General features: G+C 45.1%; 2 protein-coding genes across 4 annotated transcripts in view; one reads left to right on the top strand and one right to left on the bottom strand.

Annotated features, from left to right (window-relative positions):
* Positions 1–353: 353 nt before the first annotated feature.
* Positions 354–1,756, bottom strand: cryaa (crystallin, alpha A). Its single transcript, XM_041032652.1, has 3 exons — positions 1,559–1,756; positions 948–1,070; positions 354–563 (listed from the first exon to the last, which is right to left on the bottom strand). The coding sequence occupies exons 1-3, from the start codon at positions 1,754–1,756 to the stop codon at positions 354–356; spliced, it is 531 nt and encodes a 176-aa protein (XP_040888586.1).
* Positions 1,757–13,604: 11,848 nt separating this feature from the next.
* LOC121177744 (diacylglycerol kinase zeta-like) overlaps positions 13,605–19,308 on the top strand; it is a 41,819-nt gene continuing 36,115 nt past the window's right edge. For 2 of the 3 annotated variants that reach the window (XM_041032068.1, XM_041032067.1), the window contains exon 1: positions 16,106–16,228. Coding sequence is in view for 1 of the 3 variants with exons in the window: in XM_041032069.1 (XP_040888003.1) it covers positions 14,399–14,700 (302 nt within the window). In the remaining 2 variants the exon portion in view is untranslated. Of the gene's footprint in view, positions 14,701–16,105; positions 16,229–19,308 lie in introns of those variants that run through there. The other variant, XM_041032069.1, reaches the window with a different exon arrangement.

Below are 19,308 nucleotides of genomic sequence, written 5' to 3'. Positions count from 1 at the left end.
CAGAGGGCTCGCTCTGACACAAATCAACAACAATCAGCAGAATGAAGTGTCAGGTCATGTGAATGTCTCGTCCTTAGATGACTTTTCTCCTTAAAATCTCCTGCCCGCCCCTCACTTAACCACTCTCATGGGGAGATTTTTTTTTTGTTAAACTCAAAAGAATGATGCTAATAGTACTGCGAGCGTAAGAGTGTGCTAAGAAGAATGTATAGAGGAGAAAGTGAAGCTAGGAGGACTCGGATAAGTGAAACGGAGAAGAAGAATTCCGTGGTCGTCCGTCCCAGTCGATGCAGGTTGTTGGAGGGGGCTGAGCCCCTCCATCACCCCCTGGGCAGCCCCCCACCGCTCGGCCTCTAAGAGGACGGAGCGGCGTTGGTCTTGTCGTCACGGGTGACAGGGATGCTGCGATCGCTGCGGCTGGATTCGGTCATCCCGCTGACCTTTAGCGCGGTCAGAGTCAGCAGGCCGTCAGCTGACAGGGAGCAGGTGATCGCTGATTGGTCGACGTTGGAGGGGAGGCGGTAGCGGCGATGAAACTCGCGAGAGATGTAACCGTGGTCGTCCTGAAAAAAGCATCAGGATCAGTGCAATGATGAGGATCAGTCCAGCTAAATTCTGTCTTTATATAAAGTTACTGATTTTGTTGTAGCTCCAAATAGTGACCAAAACTTCCTGTTTATCTGTTGCAACTCACCATGTCTCATACCTGAACTTCAGAATAAAAGCCCAACAGTAGGCTGGGATAAGAACTTTTGCCTCAGGAAGTTCTGTATTAAGAAGAGCTACACCAAAATTGAACTAATTAGCATCTCCTGCCGCATATCTCACGTTTTCATGGTGACAGTAATAGCACAGGAGTGTTTATACCTCGTGATTCATGAAACAGTATTACTAACTTTATTTTTCAAAGTGGCGGTGTGTATAAGACAGAGGAAGAGGAGCGCTACCTGTCTTTCTCCATGCTTGCCCTGGATCTCCACGTAGTCATCGGTGATCTTCACACTGAGCTCGTCAGGAGAGAAGTGCTTGACGTCCAGGAAGACTGTGAACTTATCCCTGTCAGACCTCACCTGAGGGACACACACACACACAAGCACAGAGAGGATCCAACTGTATCACGGCATTGTCGAAACGTTAAAGTTTAAGCTCTTGGACTTTTAAGAAGATTCATTTTGCAAGTTTAAAAGTGGGTTTAGTTCAGTACAATTTACGCTTAGCGACTAAACCAAAAAAAAATAGTTAAGTACAAAGAAATGTAATAACTGCCCAGAGATCAGGGCAGTTGGTAGGGAAACTATCACAACTACTGATAGTAAGAATAAAATCTAGTTTGAATGGAAATTAAATTCTTTTAATTTATGCATCTTTCTCTTTAGGAGAGAACAAATGCGACTCTACATACATAAAGAGACATTTACTTGTACTTTGAATTAAATTTTGATAGGTGTTAAAATGAGCTGCTGAAGATGAGGGCACTTCTTGTCTGTCTTTATATCTGTTCTCTTTAAGCCAGCTTTGTCTATATATTTTACCAATGGAGTCTGATGGGTCTTGTTACCTCAGAGATGCCGGAGTTCGAAAAATCCAAAAAGCTGCGGAAAAGTGACTGTCTGTAATAGGGGCTGATGGTGGAGGCGGCGTAGGGGTAGAGGTCGTAGTCAAACATTCCCTCTCCAAAAAACTGGTCAAAGAGTCGGCCGGGGTAGACGGAGCCCAGGGCACGTCTGAACCAGGGGTGCTGGATGGCAATATCCATAGTGACCGGAGGCAGTTTGATCTGGCTCAGCTTGGCTTGGGTTGGCAGATGTAGCTGCTCAGCTCAGAGTCCAGCAGGTGGAGGAAGAGAGGTGATGCAAGAAGAGAGAGAGAGAAAAGACTGATGATGAAAAGCAGTGAGTGAAGAATGTTTCCAGAGTGCTTCGTCCTCTGCTCTCCAGCTGCCTCCTCTTTATATACCTGAGAGCCAGAAAGAGAGGCTTTAGCCACGATCCCTCTGGAATGGCATTATCTCATGGTGGGTTGGGCCCCGTCAGCAGAATCAGGGTTGAGGATGAGGGGGGCACTAGTAGGTCCAGACCCTGCTGCGACCCAGTGCCACCCGCACACCAGACACCAGGGGCTGCCAAAACAAACCCTGCCCGAAGGAGGGGCGTGACAGAAACAATGAGGTCAGGAAGCCGGCTAAAGACACAGAGAGATTTTTACCTGAGTGATAGTGCATCAGACACACAGACACACGCACGTCTGTTCTGTCAGTCAGCGACATAATGCTGCTGCATTGTTCTGCCTGTGTGGCTGGACAGAGAGCAGATTTCCAAACAATGCAGCCCGGGGCAACAACAACTGACACGGAGATGAGGGCAGATAGTTCGGGGTTCAAACTTTTTATTAACATATTAATTTAGAGTTGAATTGCCACTGAGGTTTTGAAACAGAAATAATGATTGTTCTTTTCAATGGAAATGATATATTAAGTGGCCCAATTAAAGGGAGCTAACAGCCTTCACCCTTACGTCTAGCCATGCGAGTGGTGGGGTCGCAAGGTGGTGGCCCCATGCCGTTCACTTGGGCTAAGCCTCAGCATGCCCCGTGGCATAAGCCGAGCCTTCAGGTACTAGCTGGCAAGCTCCCCTCCCCACCTAATTTCAGGAGGAGGCCCAGGTATACGAATCCAGAAACTTGGTGGTAGTTTGGCTTCGAAGTTACTGCACTCTAAGTGCTCTTTTCCATCAAAATGGCTTTTTTTATGTCTTATGTAGAGCATTTTTTCCACATTTATATATTCATGTTTATTTTACTGTTGAAAAAGAATAAAAACGATAAATGACACAAAGAAAAAAAACTGAAATGAAGATGCACTCCAGAGAGTTGAGTGCTGTCATGTGAAAAAAAAAAGAGTAAACTCTAATGTAAAGATAAGGGTCACTTCCCATGTCTGTTGTTTCACCACCAGTGGCTTCCCGCCGCCTGCATTAGTCTAATCCCACAGGGCTTTGGCCAGCTAGCACAGGGGCTTAGCTGCTCCATGCACCCACAGGCCAAGAGCAACTGGGCCAGGCAGCAGGGGTTGGGGCTGTTTCAGGGGCAGTTTGGGGAGGTGGTTGTTGGGGTACGGGGCTGCTAGCTGCTGCAGACCAGACTTAGATGCAGTTAGACTGGCTGCAGTTCAGCAGTGTCAGCATTCTGGGTTTTTTATCAATGGGACAGACAATGGCTGTGTGTTCTGTCTTTCCACAGCTCTGAAAAGCTGTTTTGGCCGACAACCTGGCAACCCGCAGGGTGGACATGCCCATTTTTATTCATTGATCCCCCCCCCTTTATAAGGAGCAAAGAAAATTCCAAATCTTTGAAAGCTAACGGTATTGGATTTAAAGTCACTGTCATGTTAGACTTGCTGTTAAATTTCCACTTCAGTTTATTTAAACTTTGTAAGAAAAAAAAAACACCCCAGAGTGCATGCAGATCTGGAAGGTGGACCCAAATGCAGGCACAGACCAGGCAGGCAATAACAATTCAGTGATTTTAATAGAAAAGATGGTGATAGTTAAGTTTTACAGGGAGGCAGGCAGGCAGAGAGGCACAGGAACAAATTCATGATGGGTGGGCAGATGGAGAGAGGCAGGAGACAGGAGTCTCACTCTCTGGGACAGGAGTGGTGACAGTGGAGGAGGCTGAATCAAGGAGGGGCTGGGTGTCGACTAAGGATCGGGCCAGTGGAGGCAGCTGAGAGGCCGAGGAACTGTGCAGCTAGCAGTGGCTAACGTGGTGTGGTTAAAACAGGTGGCTGAGGACGTTATGGAGGCTGCAAAGACCAGAACAGGGTCTATTCTGAATGTGGACTGTGGATCCTCATTTACACTGGAATTCCATTGAAAAGGAACAGTTACAACTATCAAAAACTGTCTCATTCATTCATAGTTGTGCACAAAAGTTTGCTCACAGTGCATCAACTCCAGCTATGATGAAGCTGGTTTAGTTATAGTAGAGATATGTGTGGTTGTCAATAAGCAGATATATGCATCTGAAACATAGATACTCCTGCTCCCTTAGAGTTCGTCTCCACAGTCAGTTCACTTTCAGAGTTCTGCTGCCCCCAGGTGGACTGACACCATACCAGCTCCCTCAGTCTCTGAACTCTAAAATCCTAGATTTACCTGGGTTTTAATGAGGTGAACTGAGCTATAACCCACCCTGACTTGAGCTTTGCTTGAGGCTGCAGACCGTAACATAGAAATCTGTTAACCATTCACAACAGCAGGCCTCCCTGCTGGCAGCTCATCAGAGCCAAACGCCTCCAGGACACACATGCGCCCATCAGCATCTAATATCTTAATTTGAAATGAGCTGCCGTTTAATTATATTTCTTTGCCTGTGTGTGTGTGTGTGTTTGTGTGCCACATGCATCCCATTTAGATCTGTGTATAAGTCCACACTGTCCCCTGCTGGTGTTTGAGCTTAGCTTGCAGAGGGTTTCCACACACAGAGTCCTGAATACCTCTGCATTATAAAAATCTGTAAGTAATGCTAATGATACCAACTTCTGGATGGCTGCCGTCTTAAATCTAAAATCTTCTGTGATATATTTAGCGTTTGATTCAGGCCTAGCGGCTGGGAGAAGAAGTGTAGGTAGATCCCTGCAGGTCTCCTAGAACCTGAACAGGCTGCAGGACTGTGTGCTTCTTTTTCCCCTATAATTCAGACCACACACTGATGGCGTGTTTCTAGATGGGTTTCGGTCAGCCATTCTGAGGCAGAAAGTTTTTTTTATTTTTATTCCCACTCCGCCCCTGCTCAGACCCCTGTGTTGTGTTTGCCTTTGATTGATTGATTGATTGACTGATTGATTGCCAGTGCATTGTCCTGCTCCAATTTACTGCCCTTATCGGTGATTCATTGTTTACAACTTTTATATTTCCCCTTCTTCAACTTACAGATTCCCTTTTCATTAAAAAAAAAAAATCAAATAACATACCCGTGTGCTTCTCACGCAGGTATGTGGCTTTTTTTTTGCTTTTTGCTGACTGTGACTGCATTGCCACTCTTTGCTTCACTGCCATTGTAACTGATAGTTGATGGCTGATCTTGATAAAGCCCTGTTTTTGGAGCCAGGTTAGCTCAGTGCATCTGCTTCTGAGTCCAGTCTGCACTGCGGACAACAAAGATGATCCTCTCTCTTTGGGTGCAGCATGCACCTTGTTGATTAAAGATTGCCAGCTCCTGCACTGCCAGAGGAAATGCAACTTTTCTAGTGTCACAATTCACTCTTCATGCAACAGCCGCGGCAGCAGCTGTGTGGCTGTTGCATGCACTTTCCTCCAGGAGATGCATTAAGCCTTTATAACTCCTGTATGAACGGAGACTACCCAGACAGCAGTTGTGGTTAGTTTGTATTGTCCAGCAGCGGGGTGGAGGGGGGCGGGGTTAGGATGACAGGGGCATCTTTGCAGCATAAGACAGTCCAATCACAATGCAGATTTCATTTGTTAGTAGTAGTTGTATTATTAAATAGATAAGAGCCGGAGAGAGAGAGAGAGAGGGGGAGCTCAGCTGATTTCCTGCAACATCTACAGACGAATGACGGAGCAGAAACACCGCCCACCTCCCGCCGACGACAACTTTTCATTACTGCCTCAAGATTTCATGGACACTGATTTTCATTCATCCGGTCCTCGGTCCTCACGGCGATCAGAGCGATCCTGACCGGCTTGGGAGACCGACACGGGTCTGGTTTTTACGGGTTATTTAACAGAGCGCGCCGCACGGAGGATGGGACGGAGACTGGGTTCGTTTAAATAAGAACTTCTAAAAAAAAAAAAAAAACAGAAAGAAAGAAAGAAAAGAAATACAGCAGGGAAGCAAAGTGGCAGTAATATATTTAGTATATTATTTATCATTAAATAAAGCGGGGGCGGTGCAGTGAGACCGCAGGGATGATGAGAGACTCCGCTCCTCCGGTTGTGGAGCGGCCTGCGCTGGAGGACGTAGCCGAGGAGGAGGACGTGTTCGCCGCGGAGGGGTGCCCCAGGAGCTTGCGGGAGCCAAACAGCTGTCAGGTGGGGTTGTTTACCGTGTGTGTTGTGTGTGTGTGGGTCAAAATTGGCTAGAGACACAAGCGGACACTAAAAAGAAGTGTTACAGATACTCTGACAGGTGAGTGTGCACAGGAAGTGTCTCTGAGGGGGTGTGTTCAGCTTTGAAAGGTTCACCCAAAAAAAAAAAGATAATTCATCTATGGACTTTTTTTTCTTTAGCGGCCAGGAGAGAAAGAGGTGGAGGGGCCAAATGAGGAGGAGGAGGAGGGCCAGCTGTCAATGTCCCAGATGGAGGCAGAGTTTGCGCAGCTCAACCTCAGGAAGCAAGTGTCCTACAGGTAGGAAAACACTCCCAACAAAACTAAACAGTAAAAGAAAAGTGGAATGTGGCCCACTTCCTTCTAACCTGTTCAACCTGAATAATACACTCCTGCCTGTCCCTGACAAGGTCACATGACAATATGCACCCGCATGTGTGTGTGTGTGTTTGTGAGGTAAGTGTGAGATTAAAACGTTTTTAGGATTCCTCTTTTTCAAAATGAGAAATATGAGAATGAGTTTCACTTCTGAGATTTAAACCCAACAACTCCACCTGGCATTTTTAGGTAGACTTAGCCTGTTGCATATGAGGGAGTTGGCTTTCCTTGTCACCTTGGATCACCTTGGATTTCTCTTCGACCTGCAGAGAAAAACTGTACATACAAATTCTATGGCTTTATGAATCTAATGATGGCTTTATATGCGCAGCCGAGTGTTAGTTGTGTACATGAAGAGAGTTTTTCCTCCCATGAGACTAACTTTAGCATGGCTTGTCCCTGCTAGTGACACTCTGTCTCAGTGATCTTTGACCTCTTCCCGGTCAGGATGCTGGGAGCAGTTTTGGTCACAGACAGCTGATCTTGCCCGTCTTCGCTCTTCATTCACTGGATTACCCAGGCTTGTTGTCTTGTTGAATACAAAAGACGTCCTCTGATCTTGAGTCAGGTGGCGTATTTACCACGGCCTTAAATCAGAAATCGGTATTCATAAAATTTTCTTGTCGTTGTCTCCGTCTTTGGAGCTCAGTGCATGTAGATGTGCTGTGGAACAGAACCACCTACATTTTCCATGTATCCTCTTGCTGCTCCATCTGTATCTGTATATGCACCTGCATTAGTGCTACAACCACCCCCCCCCTCCCCAGCAACCCAGCTGTGATCTGACTGAACATGGTAGCAGATCTCTGCCGAATATTTCCAAGCTGTTTCACCACAACAATGCATTTACCAGCTGCTCCTGCGACTTGAAGTCAACAGGTAGTTGAAGGATATAATCAAAACAACGTTTTACAGACTCCTCTTGCTGTGTTTTTTCCAGGACTCTTTGCACTTTACAGCCCACGGCATCATCAATATTAACACTGTTGCTCTTGCTTTCTCTATGAATGAAATATTGGCCCGTCCGTTGCCTTAGAAACCGTGTGTGTGTGTGAATCTCTAATCTAATCGTAACCCCTCCACATAAACAGGCCTCTGCTCTTTGACAGCTGCTCTGTCACTGCTCCACACAAAGCTGCTGAATGAAGTTCGACCTCAGTGTTTTCTCTCCGTTCTTGCCACAGACAAACACACCTACACAGTTAAATACGCAGGCTGAATAATTTAGAGAGCAACTTAACACCAAGCTAGACAGCATTGTTTCACTCAACTCTGGCTCTTTCAAGTCAAGTTACCCCCCCCTGACTCCCGATCACACCTGGCATCACTCATGCTGCTTGAGTACTTCTCAGCATTGCTGCAACCTTGTCTGATTTCAGGTGTGACATTTCAGGACAGGGTGGATGGATGATTTCCACCCCAGAGTGTGAGACACCGCAGTGAGGCTGCTTTTATGTCACCGTCGGCATGAGGCATAATCTCAGCATAATTTAGTATAATCAGTAATCCAGATTGGATTGTGTATGTGTGTGTGTTTGTGTGTCAGCGGTGGGGGTGGGGCCAGCTGGCCCAGCTGTCAATTCTCTTGAATCACCAGCCGAGTTACGTAAGGATGGGCTGTATCTGAGGCACTGCAGCGCTCTCTTTGAGTGTGTGTGTGTATGTATTTCATCTTGCCTTTCCTCAGATGAGGCAGCATATATTCACCATGAAGTTAGAAGGCTTTGAAAGTGATATCAGCAGGGAGCCTGTCCCACACACCGTGCTCCAGGGGAAACTGGAAGCAGAAGAAATCAGGGAAGTCGAGCTTCAGATCTCACCCACTCTCCTCCTTAACTGTGTGGCTGTATAGAAAATATAACTAATATAACACGACAACACCACAGATGCTGTTTGCGTTGACTGTAGTCAAGGTTACCTCTGTATGCGGTGTTTGTTATGACACATTGACAGCGGTAGCCACTGACGATAAAACCCGCAGATGGAACACAGACCCGCCGCCTTCCGACAGATGCTGATAAGAATCAGATATTAAACACCGTTTTCCTGCCAATTACAATACTAAACGCAATAAAATTGTGTTTGTCCTATGTAATTGAATATGGCTGCTGTTTGAGGGAGGCGTAATGGAAACAGAACAGACGAGACAAATATTAGAAGAAAGGGTTTGTGACAGGTTTGAGGTCCACTGATTGAGGAGATAAAAATAGCCCAGAACAAAGATGATGCTGTTGACCTGCTCCAACCAGGAGACAGTGGACAGTGGACAGTCAAGCTCTAGAGACACAGGTTTGCGTACAACTTGTTGTTCCCCTGACATGTAATCATTGTGCGCAAGTTATCTAACAACCTGAGGCTGTGCATCAACACTTTGTTATTTATTTCAGTGGGACCATTGTGTTAAGACAGTGTCTCCGTCAGGGGCATAGAAAAATACACAAGGTTGTTCAGACAAAAAGATTGACCACCTTACCCCCTTCAGGTCTTCAGGGGCAGGATCAGGCCAGCAGACGCTAAAGCAGACTTCAGAGGCCTAGCCCGCCTTTTAGTCTTTTAGACTTCACTGTCTCCGTTTTGCCGCCTGATGCCTTGCCGTCGATCGTGGTTCCACCTCGGACTCCGACTTTTTGCTGATGCATGACTTGACCAGCTGAGGGAGTGGGAAGGGGAAGAACGACTCGCCTCTCGCCACGAGCCAGAAAGTTGCATAATGTAACACATTAGTGCACCAGATGGAGGCAAACACAGATGGCAATGATAAACAGCCAAAAAGAACAAACAGGAACTTGAGAGATGTAGCTCATCAATCCCAAACTACCCAAAAACCCCTTCCTGCTTTTAGGAGGTGCAGTTTTCAGTCTGCATGGGGCCTTTTCTCTCTTCGTTCACCCATTAGCATAAGTAATTGTGGGTTTTAAAGGAACTCTGGCCTCCTTATTGGCCCCTGCCGGGCTTAGTGTGTCTCCAGAGCCACAAAATTGATGATTTTAATAAGGTGTAAACTACATTTCGGCACCAGGCGTCGTTATGATTTGCTTTGTTAAAGCACTCTTCTCTCCGTTCCTGCTGGCTGGACACATTTAGCAGTCAGCTGAAACAGAACTAGCTTAGTATCCGCTGCCAGTTTGCGGGTCAGTGTAGTAAGTAGGTTAGTCATTGATCACTGCTGAGAGCAGATGGAGTCACAAACAGCTAATCCATATTATCCATCACTGCACCTCATTTCTTTGATAGCTTTGTTTTCAGGAAAAAAACGAAGCACATCGTTGACGATACAGCTGATAATGTTATAATGTTGGAAATACAGTCAAGCACTGAATCATCCTTTCGTGTGGAATAGCTGGCACGGACACGAGCGCGTGAGGCTTTCCACAGATGGAGCTGACACAAGTCAGGCAGGCAGATGATGCTAGATCTGTACCCGGTGATTCATCGTCCTCTCTGTTAGCCTTTTCCATACAGGTCACAGTGAAACGGTGGAGCATTGTCAAGAGTTAAAATGGCAAATGGCTGCATTTGCAGTTGGATTTGGTTGGAAGTTTTTCAGGTGAAAACCAAGGCTCTGCAGGTGCACATCAGTTAGTATGCTGAGGAATTCAGAGGAGATTGCTTGGGAGCTGTTGCTGTATGAGAGCCAGACAGACAGTGGGTTCAGTGCTTGTTAGCCTGTGGAGTTTAACAAGCCTTGGTTGACGGTTAGACAGCTTCTAGTGTCCTTGCAGTTTCATACATAAAGCAAAAGTCAAGGATTAATTTTTATCCACAGTTTTGTCTGTGGTTCTAATCACCACAGCTGTAAGTGGACAAAAGGATGATGATGTTCATGTCATACATTTTCACTGTGTTACCAGATGTAAGTGTCCATATATCACTGGAAAGGAGAGCAAAGGGGCTCACTGCCGTGGTCCCCCTTTCCTGCAGCTCGCCGGGAACATTGTTCGCTTCGGGGTCAGGTTCAGGATTAATGCGAGAATTCATAATCAGCGCTTCGCTGTGGAGAAACAGAGAAAATAGGTCAGCTGTGGGTGTGTTGGGGAGTTAAAAGGATCTCTCTGAATTGCGTGTCGTGCTGTCGAGTGGCATTTTATTTGTCATGGAAATACGGAGTGGGCGATGGATGAGAGGGAATAGTGGTAACAGAAAGAAAGAGGAGCAGGTGTGTGCGTGTGTGTGTGTGTGTGTGTGTGATCACATCGCACTGTAACAACAAGAGCTTTCTTTTCATGCTGCTTTGCTTTTATCCCTGTTCCTACACACTGTATACACTGTATATAGATATTTTACTGCTATATAACATTTTTATATAACAGTCAGGCTACAGCTAAGTCATGCTTCCAATAAAGATACTGAAGGAGGGGTTAGATTTATTTTTAGTACTTCCTGCAGGAAGATGTGATTCTGCCATAGAAAGGATGTAAATTCACACATCCTCCGCGTGTTCGGTGAAACCTTCCACTTTTATCCGCCAAATGCTTTCCCTCCCTCTCCTCTTCCGCCGCCAGACCCCCTTCATCCACGCTTTCATTACATCCACACTCGGGCTGCTGTAATAGCCCAGAGTGGCGCATCATCCCAAAATCCTCCAGTACATCCAGAACTCTGCTCCCCCCCACCCCTCCCCGCCCCCGCTCCCATGATAACATCACCTCTGTCCTGTCCTCAACCTTCGCTGACTTCCTTTTCCGCATTAATTATCATTACTCACAGGGCCCCTCCATAATCAGCCCCCCCCCCCACCCATCCTGCCTCTCCCACCTTCTCCACCACCACACGCCTTCCCCCAGGCTCCATTCATCAGATGCCAGCCTCTTATCCCTTCCATTCAGGCCCAGGTGCTGGACCTGAATGGTGGGGTAACAGGTCTTTCTCCATTGCTGCCCCCACCCTCTACAACTATCTCCCAAAACACATTTGTAACTTGTCAACATTCAAAAACTGCTTTTAATGTCTAAATTAATGCACCCTGCTACTTAATTTCATGTATTATTCTACTCAAGGGAGCCCAGTGACTGGATACTGAGGAACTGTTGGTGGACTGTGGTAGTCTGTTAGAGAGCACCCACATGTGGTCATTTGCAGTAGTGCATAGATGACAACTGAATGGCTGTGATTTACAGTACTGAACAAGGGGGCAGTTGTAGGTTGTAGGTCCGCGTTCAAAAAGCTGCAGTTCTTCGGCTGCCGCTGGGGACTGGCTCCAAAATTCTCCATTGACCCCCATGTTAAAATAGCCAACTTTACAGCCTAAAAAAACATATTTACAGCCTGGTACATTTTTGTTTTTGGTCTCTATTTATAGTTTCCACCTCCGTGAACACTGTGAGGGGGGTGAATTTTTTTTGTACTGCAACCGTTTTAGTGTTTTTTAGGCTTAAAATTCTTACATCAATTAGGGCGTGGTTACGTTGAGTGGCAGCCCCATAGACGGGCACTGGCAGCTAGCTCTTTGCTAAAGCATCGGATGGGCTAGGCGGCTGCATTCAGAGGCCTCCAGCTACCTCCAGTGGTTGACAAGGGCTGCAGTGTCCGTTTTTGTTTGCCAATGTTCGGATAGGTTTTTGTGACAGTATGGCTTGTTGTAGTGTAGACTGTACTAACCGACCGTCGAAGGAGTCTGTGATGCAGTTTTTTCGGTAAGTAAATTTCTCACTATTTTACCTGGAAGTTTGCACTAATTAGCATGTATTAGCATATTTTGCCGCTAGCTTATGACTTCATTGCCGATTTATGGTCGCTGCTGATAGAGGACCGGAGCAGCTTATGTTAGGAACGCTGTTGGGGTGTGTTCCGTGCTCTCAGAGTCCATTTATTGCGGAAATACTAGGCTACAATTTTATTTGGTCTCATTTTTCTGTTTAAAAAGTTCGACATTGCATGGACAGAGCAGCTCCGTCAGTAAGCGGCTGCTGTTTGTGTGCTGCTGTAACTGTAAGTGGATAGTGGCTGGAGGCAGCGGTGAAAGCTGGTAAATATTAAATATTAAACATTTTAATATATTATTATTATCATTATTTTGGTGGTTATCATTTAAAATAATGTTTTTACATACGTTATACGTATAACGTTTTAATATATTTTATCAATATGAAATAATAATGATTGTTTCACAGTTAAATAATAGGCTAGAAATAAATTTTCCCCCACAACTCCACCAAATCCTGCCGCTCCACCTAAAACCTCTCCATCGTGTTTATAACACAGCAGCAGCATTTTGGTCTCTGTTGTATGCTCTGTGTCGCGGTTACACGGGGTCGAGCTAGTCGGGTCGGACTCGGGGACTGTTGTGTGGTGGATGTAGCTGCGTGTAGAAGCCGCTTAGCTTGTTAGCCTAGCTGATTAGCCTTAGGCTAGCTCGGTTGCTCCGAGCTAAATGGCCGGCTTCTCGGCCGGCTAACCCCGGCTGACCCGTAGAGTATCCGTCTCTCCGCCAAATATGTTAAGTACACTCCCACTAAAATCTAAGATGGCGCAGCTCAAATGCCCATGGTTTGGTTACAAAACCGGCTCCCCTAAACCAATGGGTGACGTCACGGGTGCTACGTCCATGTCTTATACAGTCTATGGTACTGAATCATAGTCTTGATTCTAAACTGGGTCGCTTTTTTAACGTGATTTTGAACTAACATACATTTAATACATACATGTGCTTTAACCTTCACATCAGAGCAACTTTTACATCACTCGATTAGTACACTTCACCTTTTTTTGGCTTCTAACTACACTGACAAAACATGTGAAACAAACACACAAGGATCCCTAAATGTATTTTTTGTGCTCTAGTGTCAGACTTTGGGAAAATTTACTTTTTTTTCTCTAGTTATTATCATGAAGCAACGATTCCTCTGATAACATTAATAAATGTTTGACATTGAAACGGAAGCTGCCACACAAGGTGCTGATCTGAGCATAAAGGACTAATGTGGATCTGGTTTGTGTGTACGGTTCTCATGATGAGAATCGTGTCTTTACATAGGAGTGGGACTTGTTCAGAGACATGCTACGAAAACCAGATTCCTGCAGTCAGTCAGAAGTGAGCAGCAGCTGTAGTCAGTGAGAGATTTGCAGTCAGGCATGTGACATGGCAGCTAAGAGTGAGGCCCCGATTGTTGTCATTATCCACTTCCTGGTTTTAGCCGGACGGGTAGTAGAAGATCAGAGCGTGTTTACGAAAGTGTCTGTGCAACAACTCAGTTGTGTGTGTGAGTGTGTGTGTGTGAGTGAGTGAGTCAATGTCCACCGCACACAGAGTGTAATTAAACTCACGCAAGAAACTAAAGAAGAAGAAGAACAGAGAGGGGGGAGGAGGAGGGAAACAATCTAAGCTGAGTGAAGAAAGGAAGAGAAGAAGAAGAGAGGGAGGAGGAAGAGAGAGAGCGAAAAGCTGAAGAAGAAACAAAGAAGAGAATGAAGACTGACTGACAGTGAGAGGAACTGTGGACTGCTGCTGCACTGATACCGATACTGCTGCTGCTGACAGCACGAGCACTGAGTGGAGACATGGAGAGGAATGCTGGGAAGGATTATCTCTCCCTCAGGACTCGACACTAATCCCTCTTTACACACACACACCTTGTGTGTCTTGTAAAAGACCTTTGGCATGTGGATTATTGACTCTGCAGGGAAGCCATGTTTGAAGTCCTGGAGCTGTTTAAGTGCAATAATAAGTCATTGTACTTATATTAGCATTTAAACATAATTACCCATGTATCATATATTTGGTGTATAGTAACTTTTAAATGCTAAAGTTTTCAGTGCTGTTACTACTGTGCCATTTATTTTAAATCCTTTTGGAATACTTCAAGGAATGTTCCAGGATTCCTTGTATTCAGAGCTTTAGCCAAATTTGGACTCACCTTTCTAAGAATATTGCAAGGATTACCCAGAGTTCCAGGTGTTGTAGCTTATCCTGCCAAAATGTGATCAGGAGTGAGACCACAGTGAGTGAAGATCATGGATCCAGACCTGGGAGCAGAGACTGACCTCAGGCATGGTGCTGGACTGGTGACCTGGGGTGGTGCAACTGAAGAAAAAAGGTTAGAGACAGAAAGAGAAGGAGAAGAGTTACTAAACGTAAAAAGCGACAATGGAGAGTTCAGCTCTGGATCCACCTCCTCGAACGCCTCTCTGACCTCCTGCTCCACCCTCCCTCCATCCTCCTCCTCTTTGTCCCCCCCGGTCTGCGTGGAGGAGGAGAAGGAGATGCTGACCGGCTGCTCCAAGTCTTTCACCGGACTCAAGCTCTTCACCAGGAGGTAAGATGGAAGGAGTGAAAGAGGGGTGAAAACAAGATCCAGGATATGAAATGTGTTATAGCCAACAGTGACCAGCAGGGGGAGCCATTGGCTCAAACTTGGCCTGCTGCCCTGCTTGGACAGGATGTGAACAGATGTGTTGTACTTGCAAGTCACAGCTGTAGTAACATCACCCACTCCTTTATTTATCCTCTCACACACACACACACACAGACACACACAGTCTATCCTATCAAAAGTTCAGTTCACATGTTTTGGGTTTTTCCTGCTCTTCTACTTCCTGCTGTACCAGTGAATCAGGGCAGGATTATATTTGTGTGTGTTATGTGTGTATAACCTTGCCAGTGGGTCACTAGTCATCATGTGAGCAGGGGACACCATTCCCACGGCAACGGTGGGGGCGGTTGTCATGCCGACCCAAACAGCGGTGACAGTTGCGCCTCCAGCTTGGCTAGACACTCCAGTAAACAATTGTCAGTGTTCATGGGTGGAAAGCGAGGAATCATGGTGCAGCACTAGTGGCTGATTTGGCTTTATCTGGTGCCTGTGTGGAAAGTGTGTTGTGTAGTGTGTGCACGCTGCATCGCCCTGGTGAAGCTCTTTGACTTTGCGTATCAGAGGAGGCCCATGGTCATCAGTGGTTATATCTCGATGTGATTTTTCTAAACAATATTGTGGTTACGACTGAAATAGAATTGACTATAGAAATGACGAACATGTCGCTGTGCAGACCACAGGCAGAGTCAGACCACAGAAGTCTGTATTACGTCAAGTTTGTACCACAAACATGTCTTGTTTTTTCCTTAAGACAGTCAAGTAACATGATGTGATTGCATGTTGTTCTCTTCATTTTATAGTATAGACAAATATTTACACAATATAAACACATTAAACTTTAAAGTATTATTATTGTGATTTTTTTAAAAGTCCTTTTGGGTTAAATTTGACATTTTTTTGCCATCATTTGAAGAAAAAATGGCCAAAAAAAACCCCCCAAAAAAGCGAAAGGTAAACAGTATTTGTGGGTTGATGTGGCTTATTGGAAATTAGAGCTGTTACCGATCAGTATTGGTCTTGTAAATCCTGTCTGGCTATTTGTAATACACACCTCTGGGTTGTGTAATTCACTTTTGATTTACAAATAAACAGTGTGTCAGTGAAAGGAGATGTAACTGTATAACGTCACAGTCTCATTCTCAGGGCTTTACTGTTTCCTCTTTCTCACTGATGCTTGTGTGTGTGTGTGTTATCAGACGGTTTTGCACTCAGCTTGTCAAGGAAGTACACCAAGTTATTTTTGTCCTCTCTCAGGCTCTCTTTCTCTCTTTCTCTCTCTCTGAGCCACGCCCACTCTCTCTCTCTCTCTTTCTCACTCTCTCTCTTCCTCCCACCACACTGCCGATGTCCCTCCCTCTCTGCTCCCCGTTAGCGGTCACCGTGCACCAGGGTTTAGTGTGAGCTCGGCAGATAGATAGATGAGAAAGAGGAGTGGAAGCATGGATGGATAGTTTTCCCCCTCCTTTTTCAGGTTGGCTCCTAATTTATTCTTTGTTTATCAGACTGTTTATTAGCATAAACAATTACACTTCTTAATTTAACATTCCAAAAATGCAGAATTTAGTGAGGATTGATTTCACACAGCAGTAGAAGTAACTTTCTCAGTTTTTTAGTGTGTCGGTTTCTGAAGAATCAAATCAACAGTTTACTCTGTGGAAGTAAACTCAGTGACACTCAGAAAAGGTTAGTCACTGTGGTGCTGTTAGTGCTCTGATGCAGTGCTGTGTTCTTCCGAGTTCTCACTCAACTTAGACACAAAAGACATAAGCAGCTCACATGAGGGAACTTCCATTACAAATACGGCAAAATTCTGGATTAAATTCAATCTTTCTAATACGCTGGCCTTTGCAAGGTCATGCTCCCTCATTGTTTTCCACAACTTGAGGTTTAATTCAAGGATTTTGAGTTTCAGTGTCACAGTGTCAGTGTCTGCTTTTTTTTTTTTTTCGCACTTTTCTAATCCATAGTTTTAGAGTGTGTTCAGATGTTAGCAGGTGGAATCCAAAAGGAAATGAGGAAATTGTGTTGTGGTTTAATTTAGCTGATGTTTCCATGTGCTCAAACAAAACCCCAGCTATTTTTGGACTTAATGGTGGTGGTGGTGGTTCAGCATTTAAAGTGGCATTAATGAGCATTGAGAGCTCAAGTGGAACCAGAACTCACAGGTAATAAGAAAACCTCATTCAAAACCCCATTGGCATTTGTAACTATTCTAATAATTAGAAATATAGCATTGGAGCAGTGTTTTGTTTGGCTTCCTATATATATCTAGATAATGATTTTAATTAACACCATATTCCCATAAGCCCTAGACCTTCGGGGTCATGACATAAGTAATGAGTTGTAGCTGATATGTCCACAGTAATAACAGCAGCAGGACAGAGAGGACAGGCAGCAGAGATTACAGCTGTTATGTCCAGCATAATGTCCAGCAGCAGCAGTAGCACGAGGAAGGAGGAGGAGGAGGAGGAAGAGGCAGCTGCAAAAATCCAACTGTCCATAACTTGTCCAGCAGCAAACTGCAGAGAGACACCAGCTGGTGAACATGGTGGAGCTTTTAGCTGCTGAGGAGACAGATATTTTTCTGAGGATTTAGCTTATTACAAAAAGTAATTAAGGAAATGAGGATCAATCATAGAAGAGGAAGATAGTGCATGTCGAATGCAACCTTTTTAGCTGTTGTATTTTCTCTTGCTGTGCCTCTAGTGCCGACATCATTGTCTCATACTGGTTTTTGTGAAAATCCCTTTCAGCTTCGCTTGCAGGTGACACTGTCCTCATACATCATTGTCACCGTCCTGTGTTGTTGAAAATGCTGCTAAACGGAGGCGCTGTGGGAATTCGGCTGAGCAAGATTACTTAAGTGGCCTGTAACGTGTGTGTGTGTGTGTGTGTGTGTAATTCATTAGGCTGATATAAAAGCAGCTGTTTGGACGAAAAACATGCCACCATTTAGACTGATAACACAGAGAGAGAGGGGTAATGAGAGTGTGAGAGATAGCTGCTGTTTAGACTGAAAACAAATCCCCACAGGGAGAGAGAGTGTGTGAGGGCCTGGTAGACACACAACAATATAAAAATTCAGTGTTAAAACAAACACACTTGTAGAGAGTGAAGGTTCCCACAGCCTTTAACACCCTGCTGGTTTATATATTATATATTTTTTTTGCCATTTACAGGAAATAGTTGTTGCATGGATTGTGTTTACTGGCAATGCTTTTTTTTTTTCCAGTACAGTTTGTGGTTTTTTTTTTTTTTCTTTGTATACGCGCAGGAGCCTCACAGACACACACACACACACACAAAGAACAGGTGTTTGAAAACTTCGGTTCAAGTTGAGAGAGGAGATCGCAGTCAAGACCGCTGTCTTTCCTGGGGGAGGTTTTGCAAATGATAAACCTTCTTGCTTCGAGCGCTCGCGATGAGCATTGACCTTGCGTGGCAGCGGGGCTGATGACTCACTGCTCTGAACCCAGCTGTGTTAACGCATCTACCGTGTCTCTAGTCCGCCAAACTACAAACCCACAACCTGAGTTTTTGAGGCACACCTGTGCAACGTGGTGCAGATGGATTTTCTACAGTAAATATGACATAAATCATATATTCATCCTCACTTATAATAATAAAACACACAGGCTCTAGCTCTCACTGCATTGCTGTAGATAGTGATGAGGCTTGGTCTCACCCCAGCAGAGGAAAACCACATTTCTGTAGAACTCTTTTCATGTCTGTATATTTGCATAGCACGCTACTATTTTTCATGTAAATATTTAATCCAGCAGCGCAGAGCTCTGGAGAGTCTCTTTCACATACACGCATGCCAACAAAACCTCTTTATTCTTTCCATGAAGTGCATCCAGGGCATTCCGCCTCAGCTTGTTCACCAGAGGTCCTACGCTGTTATTTTGTGTTCCTAATAACAGCTGAATGTAATGACCGGGCTGAATTAAAAGGAAATGCTCTCAAGGGGGGGCAAACCCTTTTCATGTTCAACCATCCTGGTTGTCATTTTTTTTTTTTAGTCCAGCTCCTCTCTGGAAATGTTTTACATGAGAAGTGGTGGGTTCCTGCAAATAACCAAATGATCAGCATGTTCTCTTTCTGGTTTGGTTTGGTTTTTGTGAGGTGTAACGTTGTGGCCTCTGAGGGCTGGTAAGCAGATATATATATATATATCAGCAAATTCAGTGGAGAAATGTGGCCTCTGTTGTGTCCTCGAATGCGTTGATGCGTTCCTTAGAAACGGCCTCATTGAATTTACCTTGAGCTTGTTTATGAGAGTTGTGCATCACATTACGTGGACCAATGAAAAAGCCATGGCCATGGCCACACAACGGAATCAAGGCCGCTGTGGTCCACCCTAAACCACCATTTAGCTCTGTTGCCCCTCACATAGTTCTCCAGGAATAGTGCCCCCCTTCAGAGGCGAGCCTTTGTTGTCATGGTTACACTAATAAGCACACAGCTTAAAAAACGGTCATGGATTTAAAAAAAAGACCAACAGTGGTTTCAAACAGGAAGTGAACACTTGTCTCCCCATCCATCCTCTTG

The sequence above is a fragment of the Toxotes jaculatrix genome, chromosome 24 (genome assembly GCF_017976425.1).
Source record: "Toxotes jaculatrix isolate fToxJac2 chromosome 24, fToxJac2.pri, whole genome shotgun sequence".
Taxonomy (NCBI): domain Eukaryota; kingdom Metazoa; phylum Chordata; class Actinopteri; family Toxotidae; genus Toxotes; species Toxotes jaculatrix.
This window is presented reverse-complemented; position numbering and strand designations above follow the sequence as displayed.